Source organism: Polypterus senegalus, chromosome 13 (genome assembly GCF_016835505.1).
Source record: "Polypterus senegalus isolate Bchr_013 chromosome 13, ASM1683550v1, whole genome shotgun sequence".
NCBI lineage: Eukaryota > Metazoa > Chordata > Cladistia > Polypteriformes > Polypteridae > Polypterus > Polypterus senegalus.
In genome coordinates, this window is record NC_053166.1 from 90,681,670 (window position 1) to 90,701,955 (window position 20,286).

General features: G+C 37.5%; 1 protein-coding gene across 2 annotated transcripts in view; it reads left to right on the forward strand.

The window, feature by feature from the left end:
• The window catches only part of si:dkey-32e6.6 (extracellular matrix protein 2), a 100,808-nt gene extending 95,399 nt beyond the window's left edge, over nt 1-5,409 (forward strand). For both annotated transcript variants that reach the window (XM_039773976.1, XM_039773977.1), the window contains 2 exons: nt 1,659-1,985; nt 3,163-5,409. In XM_039773976.1, coding sequence (XP_039629910.1) covers nt 1,659-1,985; nt 3,163-3,334 — 499 coding nt within the window. In that variant the 3' untranslated portion in view covers nt 3,335-5,409. The remainder of the gene's footprint in view (nt 1-1,658; nt 1,986-3,162) is intronic.
• Nucleotides 5,410-20,286: the final 14,877 nt, after the last annotated feature.

The following is a 20,286-nucleotide window of genomic DNA, read 5'->3' on the forward strand; positions in this document are numbered from 1 at the left end:
TTATGTGATGCTCATTGTTTAATAGGATCATTTTTGTCACTTGTACTGAGTACAGTGAAATTCTTACTTGTATGTGCAAACCAGCATGCTGTAACTCTGGTGTTATTTTAAGAGGAATGTGGATGTAATGAGTTGGGGAGCAGGGCTCAGGGGAGTTGAGGTTGACATTTTTTTTTTGTTTGTTTTGTTTTCATTGAGTGATTGATATATTTGATGGCTGGGAATGGAAGCTTGATATATTTTACTGTATTTGGATGACAGGATGTTGGAAGTTCTGGGGGATATGGTTTATAAGGTGTAATTTAAGCTGTTGTGTATCATATTTGGGTTTTTGTAGTTTTGTAATAAGGAAATTCATTTATCTATGTTCTCCCATTTGAAAAGAGAACCTCCTGTGTCATAGCCTGCACATGAGACATATGATTTTTAAATAGATGCAGTATTTTGAAACCAAATTTGTGCTGTGGATAAACAAAAAAAAATGGATTTGATATCGAGAGGTCAATCTCCACTTTAACTGATATACTGTAAAAAGCATGTGGGTAACCATTATGCATAGGATGACTGATGGCAGAACAGACACATTGAATTTGTTATCATTTTTTGCTCTATAATCTCATTAGTGTTATATGATTCTTTTATCAAAAGACTGCAGTCCTGGTTTGTTATGTTTAAAGTGTCAAATTATATTTACTTTTGGCCCCTTTAAAATATTACCACATTGATTTCATAGCTAACCGTAATAACAAAAAAAATAATCATAGAAGAATCTAAACATACTTCTCAAGCATCACTTTAATGAGAGGCAGATGTGTACCCTTTTCAATGAGATGGGTTGACAAAGGGTCACTGCAAGGGCTGCCAAAATTCAAGACTTGTTCCTGTCTCTCTTATTCCATGGTCAGCTGACAGGAAGCAGACTAAGGCAATAAACTGGCAAAGAGATTCTGGTGGGAGTCATTATTGCTGGTTGTCCTGTTTAGAATATTTGAGGCCTTGATCTGCTCAGTGATCTTCTGTCAAGGCTCATTTCTTTCCTGCTCTTAAGTTATTGTGCTTGACTGGCATTCTGCAAGCTGTGGCAGCTTTGCATGGTCAAATGGTTGCAGCTGTTTCTATACACCAATACAACGATCACAAGCAACAGAACAAGAACTGACTGATGTTGTGTGTAGCCTGTCAAAACCTCTCAAAGCGAAATATTCATTAATTGAGAAATTAATGACATCCTGTTTAGTGCATGGGTATTTGCTGTAAACAAGGGTTTTTAGTAAAAATGTTGTCTCTATAGTATGTTGTGAGCCCCTCTTATTTTTCTAAAATTTCTGTAAATGCTAGCATAGTTTAAAATGTTTTGAAGCAATGAAAAAAATAAAATCAAGGTTTCAGTGTTAGTGGATTATTGGTTTCAGTAATTTTTATGTTAGATTGTAGATTTTACCCTATTAATACACACACCTGAAACTAACCACTTTCAGGCTCATCCAGTACTTGGATTGGGAGACCATCTAGGAAAAACTAGGGTTGCTGCTGGAAGAACATTAACATTAATGAGCAACATTTGCAAAAAAAAAAAAAAAAGGACACAAAACCACTGCTATTTAAAAACAGTTAAATTGATTCTTCTTGGGATAATCTATTTATTTTTTCCATGACAGGAAACTGGAAGCTATAGATCTATCCTACAATAGACTTGTCCATGTGCCATCCTTCCTCCCTGTTAGTCTACGCCAACTGACCTTACATCACAACCAGATTGAGCGAATTCCAGGCTATGTATTTGCTCACATGAAACCTGGGCTTGAGTTCCTTCACTTGTCCCATAACAAGTTACGTGATGATGGGATCCATGGTGTGTCCTTCATGGGATTGTATCACTCATTAACTGAGCTGTTGGTGGACAACAATCAGCTACGTACCATACCAAGAGGCATTCTTAATCTCAAATCCCTGCAGGTGTTACGCCTCAATGACAACCACATCAGGTAAGTTTCTCAAGTAGTAAAGTGTGGAAAATAGCTTTGAATTCCATTTTTTGTCTTAGTAATTAGAAATAACCTTACTTTTTCAAAGGCTTGAAAGGTCATGTGTTCAGAGCACAATGAAATTCCAACTTGAATGCCTTTCACAGACATGCTAATAGCACTCCTCCCCTCCAGAGAAATCCATTCAGCATCAAAGCTAGTCTTATGTGCCTAATGTACTTTCCTTACAAATAAAAAAAATGCCACTGGTTATTTACCATAAAACATAGTCATATTTTTTGCTGTTAACATTTACAGATACAGAACATAATTGTATATTAGAACTTAACACAATATGAATGTGTTTTATGGAAACAATGATTATGAAAATGGTGCTTCGGTTTTCATTAATAAAATGTTTATTTTATTTATAATTTTAACATAAATGCATTACTAATTGCATAGCAAAGGAACAATATTTTTTATGCTTTTTGGAAGAAAACTGCAGATTGCTTTAAATTTTTGCTACAGATTAAAAAACACTTTAGGGATGTTGGCACATCTGAGGGCTGGCACTGCTTCCTCATAGTAAGAAGACTAGATTTAATTTCCCGAGTCTTCCCTGAATGAAGTCTGCTTGGGTTTCCTACGAGTGCTCCGGTTTTCTCTCACAGTCCAAAGACATGCAAGGTTAGGTGAATAGGTGGTACTATATTGGCCCTAATGTGTGTTCAGCCTGCGATAGACTGGCATCCTGTCAAGGTTTTGTTCCTGCCTTGTGCCCTATGTTAGCTGGGATAGGCTCCAGTACCCCCCTGACCCTGTTCAGGACTAAGCAGGTTAGAAAATGACTGACACAGCTAAATTTTGTAGTATAAGGAAAATATGCAATATGTCCTTTCACTATTTTCTGTTACTTTTCTACAGAAAACCCAGAATTGCCAATTGTTCCTTAATGAAAGTCATCAGATTCAAACAAAAGTACTGGTCACACCTGACTTTATTTTTTCATTTATTTGTTTGCCATGCATACTTGATATTTGTAGAATTGTCTACTTTTTTCAAGCTCCATTGAGAAAGTTTTTGTATCAAACAAATGTAAAAACACAGTTCATCCTGCTGACACTTCATTTAAACAGACGTCTTCTTATAACACATACCTTCCCAGATTTTCACGTTGAAGTGTTTTCTCCTCTAGGTATGTTCCACTCAACTCGGTCTGTGATACCAGAGTGACAGAAGATTCCTCACTGATCTCGCTGCATCTTGAGAACAATCTAATTGACCGCCGTCAGATTCCTCCTACTGCCTTTTCTTGCATCAAGACATACCACAGTGTTGTACTGCGACCCCAAAAGTTTGAAGAGTGAGCTTGCAACACCTGCTATCAATATATGCTTCTCTTTAAGCGATTGCTACCTGCTAGCAATAGCACTTATCCTACCTTTTATATTTTGAAATATGTTAGAAGTATATAAAATTTATAATAAAAATGTAGTTCTTGTGTAAACCTTTACCAGCAAACTGTAAGTGTGTCACTCCAGTTTGTCTCAACATAGAGTGAGCAAATATAACAACTGTGACTCTTCTGTGGTTATGCTAAAGAATATTGTTAATGTTTTAGTTCAATGCTGAAGTTACATATAACTTTACTGAATTAAACAACTTATGAAGAAGATGACACACAGTATTGTTTGGGCTTCATGTTTAATTAAGGTTTGCACTGTGGAGTTCAAATGCCACCATCTTTTTTAATTGGGTTTCTTACTGCAGTCCAGTATCATGGCATTAAATTGATTTCTTACTCTGAACTATCCCTTGTATTTTTGACTCTGTGTGGTCCATGGTGGACGGCCATGTTGTATGCCTATTACTGCCAAAATGTACACAATTCCACTTCTTGTTACTCTGCTTTTTGCAAAACAAATTTTCAAAAAAGTAATTTCTTCTTCAGCATCTGGATTGAGACACAATGAAGCTGTCTTTATTATCTACATCATGTCATGTGATTTTCTAACCCCTTGTAATCTGGCCCAGGGGCTAAGATGGAACCTATCCTAATGAGCAAATTACATTCCTCATGATAATGCTCGACATTTCTAGAAACCTAAGACGTTCCACTAGACCTGTGTAAAGATTCTTTCTTTGGCTTGGCAGTATATGTGCAAATGAGTGGAAGTATGGCCACGTAGACATCTTATGTTCCAGGTCAATGTTGGTCATCTCTCTAATAGGTGTATTGTTTCTGGTAGTTACCTTTGAATGGGACTTGTGCATTAATTGTGGTTAAAATGCAACTGAACGTCTGGCCTTCTAGGTTGTTTTACCTGAAAAAACCTCTCTTGCGGATAGAAGCCTGTATTTCTGTGGAAGTCCCTGGAGCTGCAAAAAATGACCTAATGCTTTAAACCCATAATTGTGTGAGTAAACAGTTAAGCAATAAGACACAATAAAGTAATTTTGAGTCTTTAAATATGTCATTTTTTCAGTTGTTCTATTAATTTAGCCGAGGTGAGTAGAATCACTATTTTTAAATTACACCTTATTGTTTATGGTAATGTGTCCTACCACAGTAGCTATTTAGGAAACTGACATCAGGAAACACTTCCATCCAGTGAGAAACTACACCGGGATTAGAATGAAACTGAGCTTCACATGAAGCAAGTAAAATGGCACTGAAAAAAATCTTTACATTTTTGTTAAATGCTGAAAAAGGACAGCGTAAAATAATACAAGTAGCAGGTATTTTTCACTGTTTTGGATGACAAAGGTGGTCAGCTGCCATTAAAACGTCTAGTACATAATAGTCACAAGTCAGGCACCTCAGGCTCAAAAGTAAACAGAAGCAGGTGACAGAATGAGACGAAGTGTTTAGTGGGACATTCTATAAGCATTCATGAAACACTCAGCTTGAAAATAAAATGCAAATTTCAGCTCAAGTGAGCAGTTAATTAATCACGATACTGTTCTGTGTTCCATTTTTTTATGACTATATGATGTTCATTTTTGTGGAATTTCATATGTTCCAATTTCTAAAACTTGCCTTTCGACATCATCACTTTCTGTGGCCACTGTTTGAATTATATTCATGCAGTCTGTCATGAACTTGAAGATCAAGCACTAAAGTTTCAAACAGCTCTAAAAGCACTTCCAGAAATACCTGGTTTTGGGGAGGATTTACCCCTAATAAAAAAGGTAAATACCATCTTTATAAAATAAAACATTTAGTCTTTAAAGAATGCTCTGCAACAGCAAGAAGATCCAAAGAGCACAAAAGGTAAAAAGGACTTGCCTAAAATAATAAGAAAATCCAAGTAAACATAGTCCCAGGACACACTCAATTAAGGAGTCAAACAAACAGAGCAAAAAGAGCACAGCACACCACAAAGAACTATGTCCCAAAAAGAAAAAGTGCACTACAACCCAAGAAGAATTTTCCACTTAAGTCCAGAGCAAAAACTTCACACAACATTATACATCACTTTTAAAGACTTGGTATCATAAAATGTTATCTGTTCCAAACTAGAAAATTAAATATCAATGAAACAGCCAGTCTCTTCTGTGTTATATATATTTTCTGTGCTGTCTGTCTTGCATCCTGTTTTCTATGTTGATATTCAGTTATTTTATTTTTATAATCCTTTTGATTATCAATAAATTGCATTATTCTGTTTCTTAAAACAAGTGTGCTTCAATTACCTTGATATACTGCAAGTCTTAACAGCTGGAGACCGCCTCCTACAGATAGGAAAGGTAAGGTAAGGAAAGACCTTTGCAAATTATTTAATTAACTAGCTGTGTTACCCATCTAAGATAGGTTCAAATCTAAGTAATCAATGTAGACCTCAGTATCAAGGTTTGCAGTGCACCATGCAATGCAGATGTCTCTGTTACATGCCATTTGGTATGAAATTTGTTAAATTTACTTTGGTAAAGTTTGTGATGCAATGGAATGACAAATGCAATGTATTATACAACTATTACTTAAAATATATGTGGTGTGCCATTGTTTGGAATGACTGAGATAGCAACCGGATGGACAGACCCACGGACACTTACCCTTTTATTAAGGTGGATTACTGGCATTGCCAAAGAAAAAACTGATCACTAATTCACTAATTTAAGATCAATTCTTTTTCCCATCCCTGGGGGTGGGCAAGTTAAAATCACTCATTTTCCTGTAGCATTTTCCTGTTTACTATGTACACTACTTTTTCCAGATGTAACTGGAAGACTTTAGGGACTTTCAAAACTAAACAATGTTTTTGTAGAAGAATTGCATGGATGAAACTAGCAAACTTGGTTGGGCTGAATGGCCTGTTCTTTTCTCGATTGTTCTAATGTTCTAACTGTTAATAATATTTTAACAAAAAAATTCATGCATTTTGAGCTTGTAACTAGATAACAGGTATGTGGATTATGCAACACAACATGAGAATTATTCTCTCTTTTCCATGGATGTTTTTCATATTGTTTGCCATTGAGCAGCATGGGTCGCCATTAGTCTCGATTATGTCTCACTTTTTTCTCTCATTCTGCATGAAAATGTGACGTTAACATTTTTTCTCTGCCATCATTAAAAACTACTTGGGGTAAGTAATATATTAAAAAATATTTTTGGGTGGGTGCAGTATTCCTTAAAGGGTCTGAATGCAACATACATTTTTAAATTTAGGATTTTAAGTACAGCAGCATAGATTGTCTGCTTATCTTCCCTGTTAAAGTAAAATAACCATCAGCCATTCTTATATTCAGTTTCTGAGGCTATTTTTCTAGTGTATGGTAACAGGAAGATGGACCCTCTCAACACAGAAGCAAACCTAGAATGGACATCAGCCCATCAGTGGACATTCGCACTAACACTCGTCAGACCATGTAACCAACAGAGCATTAGTGGTGATATAGGGTGAAAGAAGAGGCAATGGAAGAAATGTACTCAAATTCAGGAGAATGTGTACATTCCACACAGAAAATGACTGGTCCATGAATCAAATCTTGGAGCAAACTACCATACTACAGTACATCCACTTCTTCATTCTATATACACTGTAATCGGTAAATTGTGTCTACTTCTAACTTGTAATATCGAGAAACACTTCCATCAACACAGTGGCAGCAATACACTCTTGACAAATTAACATTATTAGATAAAGTAAAATAATATGTTTATAACTGTGGAGAAATCTAGTGTTCAAATACATTTATCTTAAAGCTTTGTTTTAGGATGTATGACTCCCCCAGCAGTAAAGTAACTTAGGTAGGAGTTCAGCTTAAGTCCGCCTGTTTTTTTTTTGCAATCATAGATTTAACATATTTTCACACTTGTAAAAGTTCTGATGTTACAAAAATAATCATAAACTTGTCACTGTGCCATCATTTTTTCATTTTCTCAGCTTGACATGTTTCAGTCACAGACATAGACTTGTTATTTTACTGCCTGAAATATAGGAAATTCCAAAGCTTTATTTACTCTTTCAATTTTGAGGACTCAAGATCCTCAATCAGAACAACAATTTTCTAGCAAGAATGGTAACAAAAGCATTCATAGATCTACCTCAAAGGATGATATGCTCTAAATGCAGTATATGTTAGGGATAATACCCTTTTCTTTATTGCTGCCTTAGAATCTATTCTGTGATTTATGAAGTGGCAAAGCTTTTCTGCTGTGCTCTGTTGCATTTAAATCTACATATGTGAGAAAAGGCTATCTGGATTGAATTTGAGATTATATTTAGTAAAGTTTTTTTTGCAATATTAAAAAATTACATTTTGGACTTATTCCTTTGGTGTTAGATGCTCTTCCTAAAAGTGAATATATTTATCATCAGTTTGTTCAATTTTCCCCAGATAAAACAATATTCTATCACTGCATTTCCTGAAGTGCTTCCTATGTTTTTCTTGGTTCCATAGAAAACCTAAAATACTTCAACTTCAGCCGATACAGAATCACTAACCCTTTGGATCGATATGAAATTCATCTAAACAGGTCATTGGATGAAGAAAACCCCACGGTGGTATGTACAGAGATCTCTAAGTATCATAAAAATGGCACTGTGCCTGACATGATATACAGTGTGGCCACACTTAAATGTGACAAGTTTTCTCACTTAGAATGTTGTGAAAATTACCAAGAAATACTCTAATGTTCAAAAACTGAAGAGGAGGACTTAGCAGTGTCCTCCATGTTTGTGAAAGAGACATATTTTTCTCTTGATTTGCCCCTCTGTTTTACAGTTTAAAATTACAAATCAAACAATTCAAACATGATTAAAGTGTGCATTGCTGGCTTAAATTTAAAGGTACAGTGAACCCTCGTTTATCGCGGTTAATCCGTTCCAGACTCTACCGTGAAAAATGAATTTTCGCAAAGTAGGATTCTTTATTTAGAAATCGAATATTTTCACAGTTAGAGTATAGAAAACCTGTTTACGACCTTCTAAATACGTTTATTAACGTTATTAGAGCCCTCTAGACATGAAATAACACCCTTTAGTCACCATTACACTCATATTACCCAATATATTTGACAAAATAAGGGAAAATAAGACATATTAGACATTACAAATATCATATTATTACTAGGCTCACCCGACCGACTTTTATCCTCAATTTGTGTGCGCTCCATGTGTACATCAGGCATGTAAGTGTAGGGAATGAGAACATCAAAGTGCCCATTCATAACATCTCCCGAAAACCTAAGTTTTTTTTATCCCCTCGAGTGCCTGTCCAAAGTTGTACAATGTCAGCCCGAATCTGTAACGCTAAAGACGGAGTGTCATGCACTAAATAAGCTATAGATGAGAATAAGCAAGCACCCTCTCCCCTAATATTTACTACGCGGTAAGGCATTTGTACTCCATCAACATTAATTATTTCCAGAGACATAATTTTGTCTATTTTTCCAGCGCATCGTGCACAAAAGCAAGGGAATTATGGGAGCACCAGAACTCTTCTCACATTGCGTCGCTTCATACCGCAAGCCGCAAGTAGTAAGTCTGTGATAAGCGGAATACCGCTACACTTTGCACTCACGGGACGGAAGGACAATCCTGACCGCTTTTATATAGTAGACTAGGCTGACCTGCCTTTTAAGGCGACCGACTTTTAAGTTAACCACTTCTTAAGGCAATTCAATATGTAGATCAATTTGATATTTTATACAAACTCATTAATTTGGTTATATTGCATTTGAGCGGTATTACTTTAATACTCGTAGTTTCTGTTATTTTTGTGATGAAATTTTAACTTTTTTTCTATATTGAGGTCACCCTTTTGAACCCCCCTGATATTTACTACGCGGTGAGGCATTTGTACTCCATCAACATTAATTATTTCCAGAGACATAATTTTGTCTATTTTTCCAGCGCATCACGCACAAAAGCAAAGGAACGATGGGAGCACCAGAACTCTGCTCACATCATGTCGCTTGGTACCGCAAGCTGCAAGCAGTAAGTCTGTGATAAGCAGAATACCGCTACGCTTTCCACTCACGGGACGGAAGGACAATCCCGACCACTTTTATACAGTAAGAAAGAAGAAGAAGATATCGCACAGTCTGGAGTAGAAAATCATCTTTACCTGGAAAACGAAACTACAAATCCCATCGTGCATTGCAAAATGGACGGGGCGTGTGTAAAACTCCGCGCCTGTGTAGCACTCACGGGACAGAAGGACACCGACCGCTTTTATATAGAAGGATTATTGTACTGTACATTTAATTACACACACACACACAGTTCTTACACACAACCACTAACCTATGAAGGCACGACCTCAGTAGGAGAGTCTTCAGGTGGTGCAGTATCTTCAGCAGGTGCGTCGTTGTCTTCTTTCGCTGAAGGAGTACTAGGAGTAGGCAGTGGGTGTCTGGGTGCGCAGCTGAAGAACATCTTGATAGGCAGTTGCTGATGCTGTCTTTTCATATGCGTGAGGAGGCTTTTATAGGGTATTGCCATCTTTGATCATATCCAAGAGTTTCACCTTCTCCTGCATAGTAAGCATCTTCCTCTGGCGCTTAGTTTTATTGTCAGAAGGCTTAGAAAAAGCAGCACGTTTAGGAGCCATTGTGGGGCTTAGATAAAAGTTCTCAGAAAGCGCATGCGTAGTGACGTAAGCATGTATGAGAAAAAAATCGCGATAGAGTGAAGCCACGAAAGTCGAAGCGTGATATAGCGAGGGATCACTGTATTTGTATACATTTCAGTCACACTACATTTTTTCTACATGGTCCCCCCTTTTGAGGGTACATTAATGTATGGGACATAGTAATGGCAGGTATATTAAAGCAGTCATATTAAGTTTGTTGAGTATCCCTTGCATGCAATGAATGCTTGAAGTCTGGAATTCATAGACCCCACCAGGTGCTGAGTATCTGCTCTGGTGCTCTGCCAAACCTCTAATGCAGCCATCTTCATCTCCTGCTTGTTTCGGAGGCTTTTCCCCTTAAGTTTACTCTTCAGCACATGGAAGGCATGCTCACTTGGATTTAAATCAGGTGACTGGCTTGGTCATTCAAGAATTTTCAATTTTTTTACTTTGAAAAACGGCTGTGTTGTCTTAGCAGTATGTTTGGGTTCATTATCTTGATGGAGGATGAATCCAATGAGTTTGAAGGCATTTACTTCAATTTTAGTAGATAAGATGTTTCTGTACACCTCAGAATTTATTATACCACTGGCGTCAGCAGTCCCATCATCAATGAAGCATGCCACTACCTGTGGCAGCTAATAAAAAATGAGAAATAAATAACACAACACAAAGGCATGAAACATGTTCAGTTCGCTGCGAAAAGTAAGGGCTTGTAAAATTTGCTTAGTGTATGTTCAACATGATGATTTTCAAGTTCTATTTAAGCTTTAAATGCAAGTCTAAGTTTTCAGTGGTGTCTTTTGTTGTGGTTTCAAGTAAACCTATTAATAAAATGTGGTATAGACAATATATAGATAGAATATCTTAAGTATGGGGGGAAGAAGGTAGCTGAATGGCTGCACAAAGTGGTGAGGTCGTAGTGGAGGGATGAAGAGATACCAGAAGATTGGAGAAAAGGGATAGTTGTACCATTCCATAAGAATGGAAGTAATGAAGACTGTAATAACATAAGAGGTGTAAGTCTGCTAAGTGTGCCAGGTAGGGCTGGAACAGTATTTGGTAAGTTAGAAAGAGACTTTGGAGGCACAGAAACATCAAACCATGGAAATATTTAGTGTCTATAATGTACTTGTTTTGCTGGTAGCCATGTATGAAGCTGAAAAGTGGACATTGGGCCAAGCAATTAAGAGAAAACTGTATGTGTTTGACCAAAGATGCTTGAGACAGCTTATGAGAAAATGGCCAAGAATGATTAGTAACAAGGATTTCCGTGAAAAGGAGCTGAATGAAATAGACGTATCACAAATGATAAGATGAGCAGGGTGTGTATGGTGCATGGATGACTCAAGGACAACAAGAAGAGTGAGACAATGGATTCCAGTAGGAAGGAGAAAAGCAGGAAGGCCAAGAAAGAGGTGTAAAGATATGGTGCTAAAGGAAGCAAGAGGAAGAAACGTGGGGGAAGTGACACACGATAGAGAGAAGTGGAGAAAGCTTTATAATAGGTGGGGACGCAGCATCAAAGATAACAGAATAATGGCTAACTAAATATTATCAAAAATTTGGTTAAGTTTTTGTATTCAACAAAATGTAATAATAAAGCTTCCTTTATTATCCAAACAATGAATGTCTACACTACAGCCACCACTGAAGGATATAAACATGTTTGTGTGATAATGGTTCTCAAGCTAGTCTTATTGTTTCTTTATAATGATTTAATGAACATCCTTGCAGTAAGAGGAGGGCACAATAATTTAATACAATACATTTTATGACTTCATTCATTGTTGTGCTGTCCTGAGACTTTGAAAATGAATATATTTATGTATGCATTTCTTGCTTGGATTTGAATTGAAAATGTCAGTCATCCATAAATGGCCTTCAAACAGTTCATATTCAATAAGTTACATTTTTATTTTCTACAGATCCTTTCAATGCAAGCCAAATAACATTTACACAGAAGGAAAGATTACAGTATAAGCCACACACAATATTTGAAAAAGAGCATAACAGATTGTTGTGCAGGCATAAAGTGTAGCCTGTCCTTCCTTCAGGATATTCTGCCCAGTGATTTCTACTTCTGATGTTCTGTGTGTGGCTGTTGTGCGTATTTTATTACGAGTCTTCTTTGGGAAAATCATACATGTGAAAATAGCATAACAGTGATGCTTTTAATTATATGACATTGTGTTCAATTATTTATAATGAAGAAGGATGCTAGAATCCCATGAGTGTTTTTTTTAATAAGATGATACTGACCTCACTCAGTTGTGTTCTCAGGAATCCCCAAGTGGAACAGAAAATACCCAACAAGAGGGTCCAAAGTAGGCAGCATCAAAGTATACCACATGAAACATGATCTCCCCGCAGACGGAACTGAAAACCACATATTGACCTACAAAAACAAGACATCCAATATCAGATCATAGTTCTTTTACAGGCTGACAGCCAAACACTTGTCAAATTCCATTTTTTCAACTTTTTTTTTTTTAATTATTTGCAGGTGTGGCTTTCTGTCGTCCTAATAAACATCTTCCCTGCTATACGTAATTTTTTTACTCAATGTTTTTAAAGTTTGTAACATTACCTTTTTGAAAGACAGCAAAGTTTTTACCTGCAGGCAACAAGGTCAAACTGAACAAATAAAAATGTGAGCATCTGCTGTGCTTCTCTTGTCTTCTGTTGAGATGAAAAACAAATAAACTGGTTTTAGTTCAACTCAGTCCTCTTCTTTTAATGGCTTCCTGTTTGCGTGTTTTTAGGGCCACATTAACATCTTCGTGTAAACTGCTTACTACTGTTTGAACAAAAATTTAACTTCCAGTTTTATTTTCTGAACTGTGAAAATGCAGGTTACTAATGGTACCATGTCAGTCATTTATTTGCAAGCTTTAACATCTGAGAAGGCTCTCTGTTTTTTAAAATATCCTTCACAGAATTTGTATTCTTTGTACCTTCTTTTTTCTGGTCAGAGCTGCTCAGAGGAGGCAAGTGCAAGACAGAAACCAAAGCTGGGATGTCAGTCTGTCTCCTGTTTTCTTTCAAAAGCCTGACCCGTACATCACCTCAGAATAAAAAGTGAAGAGACAGTGAAAAAGAAAAACAAGTGTAAATTTCAACAATATTCAGTGGACTACTCTGTGCTGAGAGAAAGGTATTTGCGAGTTTTGAGAGTGAATACTGGTGCTGACCATGACATTTCTCAGCTCAGTTCCAGATGGGACACTGAATGAGTGCACTATGAAACGTTGATTCAGTTTAGTGGAAATGAGTGAACAACTTGACAGAAAGGAATTCATTTGTCAAACCCTCCTTACAAAAGAAGATGCCCTCAGTGACAGATGTCAAACACACAACTAGCTAGTCGGAGAACAAATAAAGAACCTTCTAATGAGCAAAAGGTCATTGAACACAACAGAGCATGGTATTTGCTTTTTATCAAGCATACAATTAAATCACTTTGAGCTTATCTTTGAAAGGTTTAGAGGTCTGTTTTTCAAGGACATCACTAGAAGATAGACTTTACGCCTCTAGAAAACATTCATGGAAGAATTGCGTGATGTTTACTCTTAACCCATTGTGAAGCCATGTCCTTTCAAAATAGAGATTAGACACTGTGCTACAATGAGATGTATATATTTTTTCTGATAAACTGACACACATCACAGTCCTTCAAGTACTCCCAGCCTTGGCACATTTTCACTTTATTTCACTATTTGCAACAACGGTTTGGGCTAATCAAAAACTTAATAAAATGTATAGTGTATGAAAAACAGCAAAAACTATACTAATTGGGTGTAAAAACACATCACATCTGTCGGTCTCCTTCTCCTTAGGTTAAATGAATTTCAGTTTGTGTGTGTGTGTGTGTGTGTGTGTGTGTGTGTGTATGCAATGGATACATGCCACATACAGCCAAAGGATCTGGCTGCAGTTTGGTGACTTTAAATGCTTGTGACAAAAGATTGGCAAATGCTGCAACAAAATTTGTAAATAAAAAATAATGGCATAGACATGTTTTACAAAAGATCAGGCAAAAGAATCTTAATAAAAAATTAAATGGCATTTAAGAGCATTGAACATCAATGTCATTTCTATCTCTTATAGAAGGTATATCTTGCAAACCTACATCACTTCTGCCTTTAGCCACAGGCCCTTGATTGATGTCATAGGGTCCTGTGGCTAAGGGAGCCAGAGAGGGGCCTGGCACTAAAGATCTGCAGCCAGACCCTCCTTCGTACGATTCATTAATGGCAGTCAGTTACTTTGTGTGGCGACTATTTTCCATTTCATTTTTACTCCGTTTGTTTGTTTTGTGTTGACAGCCAGGTTGGCACCCCAAAAGTTATAATTTTGCAAGCCTGTTATTCCCTTTGACTACCACACTTGCATTTATCAAAATATTAAATATTAACCTCGATAACAATGTTCAAGCAAATTTTAATTGGCCTTATATGGGTAGAAGTGAATGTGCAGTATGCATGTGTTTTTCTGCAGTAGGCTGGCACCCCATTCAGGGTTAATCTCTACGTTGTATCTAGTACTGAAGTATAAGGTTTTATTCTGCCTGAAGGTGAGATGAAGACCTGGGGCCTCATGTATAAACGGTGCGTATGCACAGAAATGTTGCATAAGAACGTTTCCATGTTCAAATCGCGATTTATAAAACCTAAACTTGGCGTAAAGCCACGCACTTTTCCACTGTACCTCATACCTTTGTCGTACGCAAGTTTTCCGCTTGGTTTTGCAGACTGGTGGCACATAGCGTCAAAGCTGTGCTACTGTTCCTGTGTTGTTACTCTTTATTTGTTAGAACCACATTCCTGACGCGGCTTTATAAATACACTGAAACTAACGGCATATTGTTTATTAGTGTAATGCATCTGATTGTAATTAACCTGTAACAATATAATGGTCCAGGGAATAGCCATAGTATTCCAAATACCATAACTGCTTTAGCGTTGTAACTCTCACTGCACCTTTTTTTTTCTTCTTTCAGCTGCTCCCGTTAAGGGTTGCCACAACGGATCATCTTTTTCCATATTACTCTCACTGCACCACTCGGAGTATTTATATCACTGTATCTGAGTGGGGAATCATAGCAGCTGATCGGAAAGAGAATTATTGGTATACAGCATCAAGCCCACGCTGCCTCAGCCACGGCAAAACATTTCAAAGCCTTTCCTGTACGGAACTTGAGGTTCAGAAACAGTTTCATCCCAAGAACTATAAACGAACTCAATCAATTGCTCCTTGTAGAACTGTTTGTACTTATAAGTACAATTACCCCACTGTAAACTTGCACTACAGTTAAAATATTACACAACCTGCGTCACTTTATAAAGAGCATATATGATGACAGTATTATTTGTCAGATGAAATGCAGCAAAATATGTTGATTATATTATACAGATAAAACTTTAATTTAATTTAAATAATCTGTATTGTTAATAATTAAACATGTGAGGACACGGTGCCGCAGTGCTTGCATGTTCACGTATTGTTCCTGTCTCATGCTGTATATTTGCTGAGACTGGGGTGACACTGGAAGGATAGACGGGTAGAATAATTAAACATGTACTATGAAGATATTTCAATGTTCCTTAAAAGTTTTGAAGAATCGTCATTGTAAGCTTACAGATGGCTTAACGTCTATTACAGAGCTGCTTGTGTGGCGATTGGGTATTTGGAGAAAGAAAGGTAAGGACAGGAATTGGAGGATTGCACTGCTACAATAATTTCATCGAAGGTCACACACAATCACGCACCATGTTCCCCTGTTTAATGATTTACTTTAACTCCTATCATCATGAAAAAGATATCACGTATTCTTATAATAAGTTTGTTATAATATTAAGATTTCTGTCACTGTCTCTGTTGGGCCCTTTTAAATGTATTTTTCTGTGTAACATGCCGAGCTGAGCCTGATTTAGCATAGAGTGTCAGCATTCAGAATTGCTGGGCCAAGCAAAGCATAAGACAGACAGGGACAGTTGGAGGTCTGTGTTGCCAGCACTGGAGAAAACTGAATGTTATTTGAACCTACTGTCTGATGTCAGCACAACATTGTTTGACCTTGTTTGGAATTGTACTGGGGGCCTGCACGTGTAGAAAGCAGTATAAAAGAATTGCCAACTTTGAGAAACAGTGTGGACGGAAGACGAATTGGTCTAAAATCCTCCTATGCTGTGACGATAAAAGCAATTTCTACACGCCGGGTCCCCAGAATCCTCGGACTGAAATCTGCCTGTTTTTCCCGTCTGTACTGCAGCGTAAGCCGATATTAAACAAAGCTAAGTGTATCCTTTCATTTCTGTGAGTTTGTCGCTGCCTATCACTTAAGAGAGGGATATCGCCGTTATTATTTATAATTATTTAAATACAGGTTCTTTAAAACACCGCAATATAAAAGAACATATTTCCAAGAAGCTAAAACCTCTCATCAGAAACACGTATACATCTCAGTATTTTAATTATTCAGAGAGCTGTAATATCATGAATGTAATGGATTCTGTGTCCTGTCGGAGAAAGAGAAAGCACGGAAGCACGTAGGGATTCACACAAATAGAGCACATAGAAGATCAAATACAAAATAAAGCATTTAACAGGCTACTTTAGTTACGATCGGATTTGAGAAACTAGTATATTAAACGATTTTAAGATGAAGTTTATGTTCTACTTTAATGACAAAATAAACTATGTGATTAAAGTGGATATTTCGAGATTGAAGTTAACATTTCGTGCTTTTTTCCTACTCTGTGACTTTTTTTCTCACTATACCCTGTGAGATGTGGCCAGCTTGTCATCCCGGCCAATATCCCCAGGCTGCCAGATGGAGCCCTTCCTGCAGTATGGAGGTGCCCCGAAGACCAGCAGGGAATCATGGACACTGTAGTTTTTATCCTCAGCCCTGCTGGATACCTCAGGGGCCTCAAGAGGGTGCTGCAGGGAGGACCGAGGACTCATTTGTGCCATATGACCCAGAAGTTCGTCATAGGAAGAGCGATGGGCTTCCGAGGTGAAGAAAAGAACTTTTACCTGACCCGGAAGTGATTGAGGATCACATGGACTGGGGATTGAGAACACTTCTGGGTCAGGGAATATAAAAGGACTGTGGGAGCTGGAGGATTGGTTTATTGTGTTTATTATTGTAGTATTTATTATTATATGAGTATTGTGGTGGAGAGTGTGCTTTGTACACTGTGGCAACAAAATACAGTCAACAATTGGACTTTTACCTGGTGTCTGGAGTCGTGGACAGGGGTTCAAGGGAGCAAGAGCGCCCCCAATCTACCACAACCCTAAAAAGCTTCCATATGACACTCAGACGGTGGGCTACGTCTCAGCTTTTCACGGCGACTTTGATGTGTGACAACTTCTTTTTTATGTCGGGCACTGTGCGACTTTGTGAACTTGAGCTTGTTTCTTCAGCACGCTATGTCACTCAATCAGCTTCCTTTTGTTGATTATACCACTGTATAAACCAACAAATAGTACGTTTTTCTTTGCCTCCACTTGGTATTCGCTGAAATTCTTATATTTTCCCTCTTGCTTTTGTCATTGCCTTTTCACAGAACGCTGAGCTTAAGGCCTATTTATTTTAATTTGCATATTCAAAGAGGCCTTTATTCTGGGAGTTGACAGGGCGGACAGAAGGCGCATGCACGTGCGTTAGTTTTTACGCTGATCGGGATTTATGGAGCAGAAAAATGCGGACGTTGGAGTATGCACACATTCCTGCATTTGGAATTTTCTGTGTGTAAGCACATTTCGGCTTTAGTGCTTATGTCATGTTATAGTGCGAATTCTACACACGGCGTTATGCATGAGGCTCCAGGAGATGAAATGTTTGCCAAACCAGAAACAAGTCAAAACTGTAAAGACCAAAGCCTAACCATAAACCAAAATATCAAAGTCAGAGAGAGAAACAGTAGAATCCAAAAGTAGAGAAAGAATATGCAATACGTTTGATATACTGTAGTTTTTATCCTAATCACGGATACCGAGTGAATTTTTGCCCTGGATTTAAAGGGTCACGTTGATGGCATGCAATGTGGTGTCATGCTATGTAACTTCCATGGCAACATGCAGCTCTGTGCCAGTAATGGAACAATAACCTGGTAGCGCACAAGTGTAAAACAAAATAAGTTTGTCGCACCGTGAATAATTAATCATTACATTCAGGAAACAGCTGTCTGTGAAGAACCTACACAGAAGATGCTAGAGGAAAAAGCAGCCCAAATTTCCACTTAATATGTTGTTCTAAGGAGTATTTTAAAAGAGAAAAAAATTCCCAAAGTTCACAATTCATAACAAGCTTGTACTTTTCATGATCTAATAATGGAACATGAAGGTACAAAAAATAGATGATTACATGGTGGACTTAATCTTTTTCAAGAACAGCTGTTGTGTTACATTTTTATTTCTCTGACAGTAGTTGTTAAGTTGATTTAGTCACTTATTTCTAACCTGTGTTTAAAGGGGATGTATATGCTATAGGGCCTCATACCTTTTATAACACAAATTATTTGGAAAATTTAGATAACATCAGAACAAAATATGTTGCAGCACTCATTGTTAATTTTTTTTTGGCATAAAGAACATTACCTTTGCTGTCTGTTGTCTCAAAGTACTTAATGCTGTCATATTCAAAGTTCCACAGAAACCTCAGAAAACACCTCACCTGCTCCCATCTCATCTATATGACTACCAGTTTGTGACTGCATTGGGTATAAAATGAAGTGTATCTGCAATATGAAGTTGATTGGACTTGAGTTCTGGTTTTTAACATTTCACTTCTTAGAATTATATTTTTTAGTTTTCTTACTGCACAATGCAGGGCTTGTAAATTCAAGTCTCCAGGTACATCCAAAGTCAACAGTCCATGCCATGTGAGTATATTCTCATGGCCAGAAGTTTAACCAATTAGAAGAAGAACACAGAATATCTGTTAGACATCACTTTGGTTTTTGCCCATATTTCTCAATGACACATCTCTTTTACCCTAGCTTTGTGGTTTGCATTTGCCTTATGTACATATTAAACATATTTTCTTTATTCTGGTCTATTCTTTCTTTCAGTGTCCAAAAGACCATAAGTCTAAATGTTTACACAATACTTGAGGTTCACATAATGTGCAGTCATTAGTTTTCTTGGCAAAAGAAAACATCTCCAGGGGTCATTAGAGTCCCAGTTGTCTGGCCTGAATTAATTAACTCAGCGTTAGGGAACAGAACGAAATTCTTTGTCAGCAGGATTTGATACTCCACCAAAAAGCAGTTTCCTTTATCTCAGTAGCAGTGTTTGGCGGCATACAATTTTATTTAGCTATCCATCCACTCTTTAGAATGTCTTCCTTTTTTCACATGTGACTATGTGTTAAGCATTGCTGTCTAAGTGCTTCAAGAAAATGGGTTCAAATCACACCTTGGTCACCAGCACTGTGGAGTTTATTTGTTATCCTCTGTGTCTGTGAGGATAGCTCCCTGGATTACTTCCTACATCTCAGTCATATATACATTAAAAATGAATTGGTGAGTCTGAGTAAGTGAGGGTTTGTGTGTTAGTGTACCAAGCTGTGAACCGCCACCTTTTCCAGGGCTGCTTCCTGTCTGGCTGTTTCCCAGATCTCTGAATTCAACAAATCAGGTATGGAAAATGTTGTTTTTCCCATCACAGGTTAATTGGGAGTCTGAAAAATAAATCAAAGACACTTTAATCATTGATCGGTCTGCAGCTGCTGGACACTTGTGTGATAGTTGCTTTTGAAGGTCTCTTTTTATAAGCTGAAACATACATCATATGTCCCTTATCATTTGACATTTCTCAGAAAGGAAAATAATCTTAAGAAATCACTGGGCAGGTTAATTAATGTCATATAATGTCTAACATCTTATCTACTTCTTAATGTTTTCAACCTTTAGAAAAAGTTAGCACAAGCAGTTTTAACACGTTATTACATTGGATGGATGGGCATCCTGCCCAGGATAGAAGAGGATTTCTTACCCAGCCGGGGATGCCCTAATGGAAGAATAAAGAAACTGAGGGCAATACCTGGCCAGGACACCTTATTATTTCTGTCCTCATTGGGATGCCCAAAGACTGCAGAAACCAGTAGAGGAGCAGTTCATCCCCTACCATTCTAGGTGGCAGGGCTTCTCATATAGAGTCCAAGTATGGACACCCACAGGGTTGAATGGGAGTTGGAGTCTGGGAGTGCAGCCCTGTAGGGATC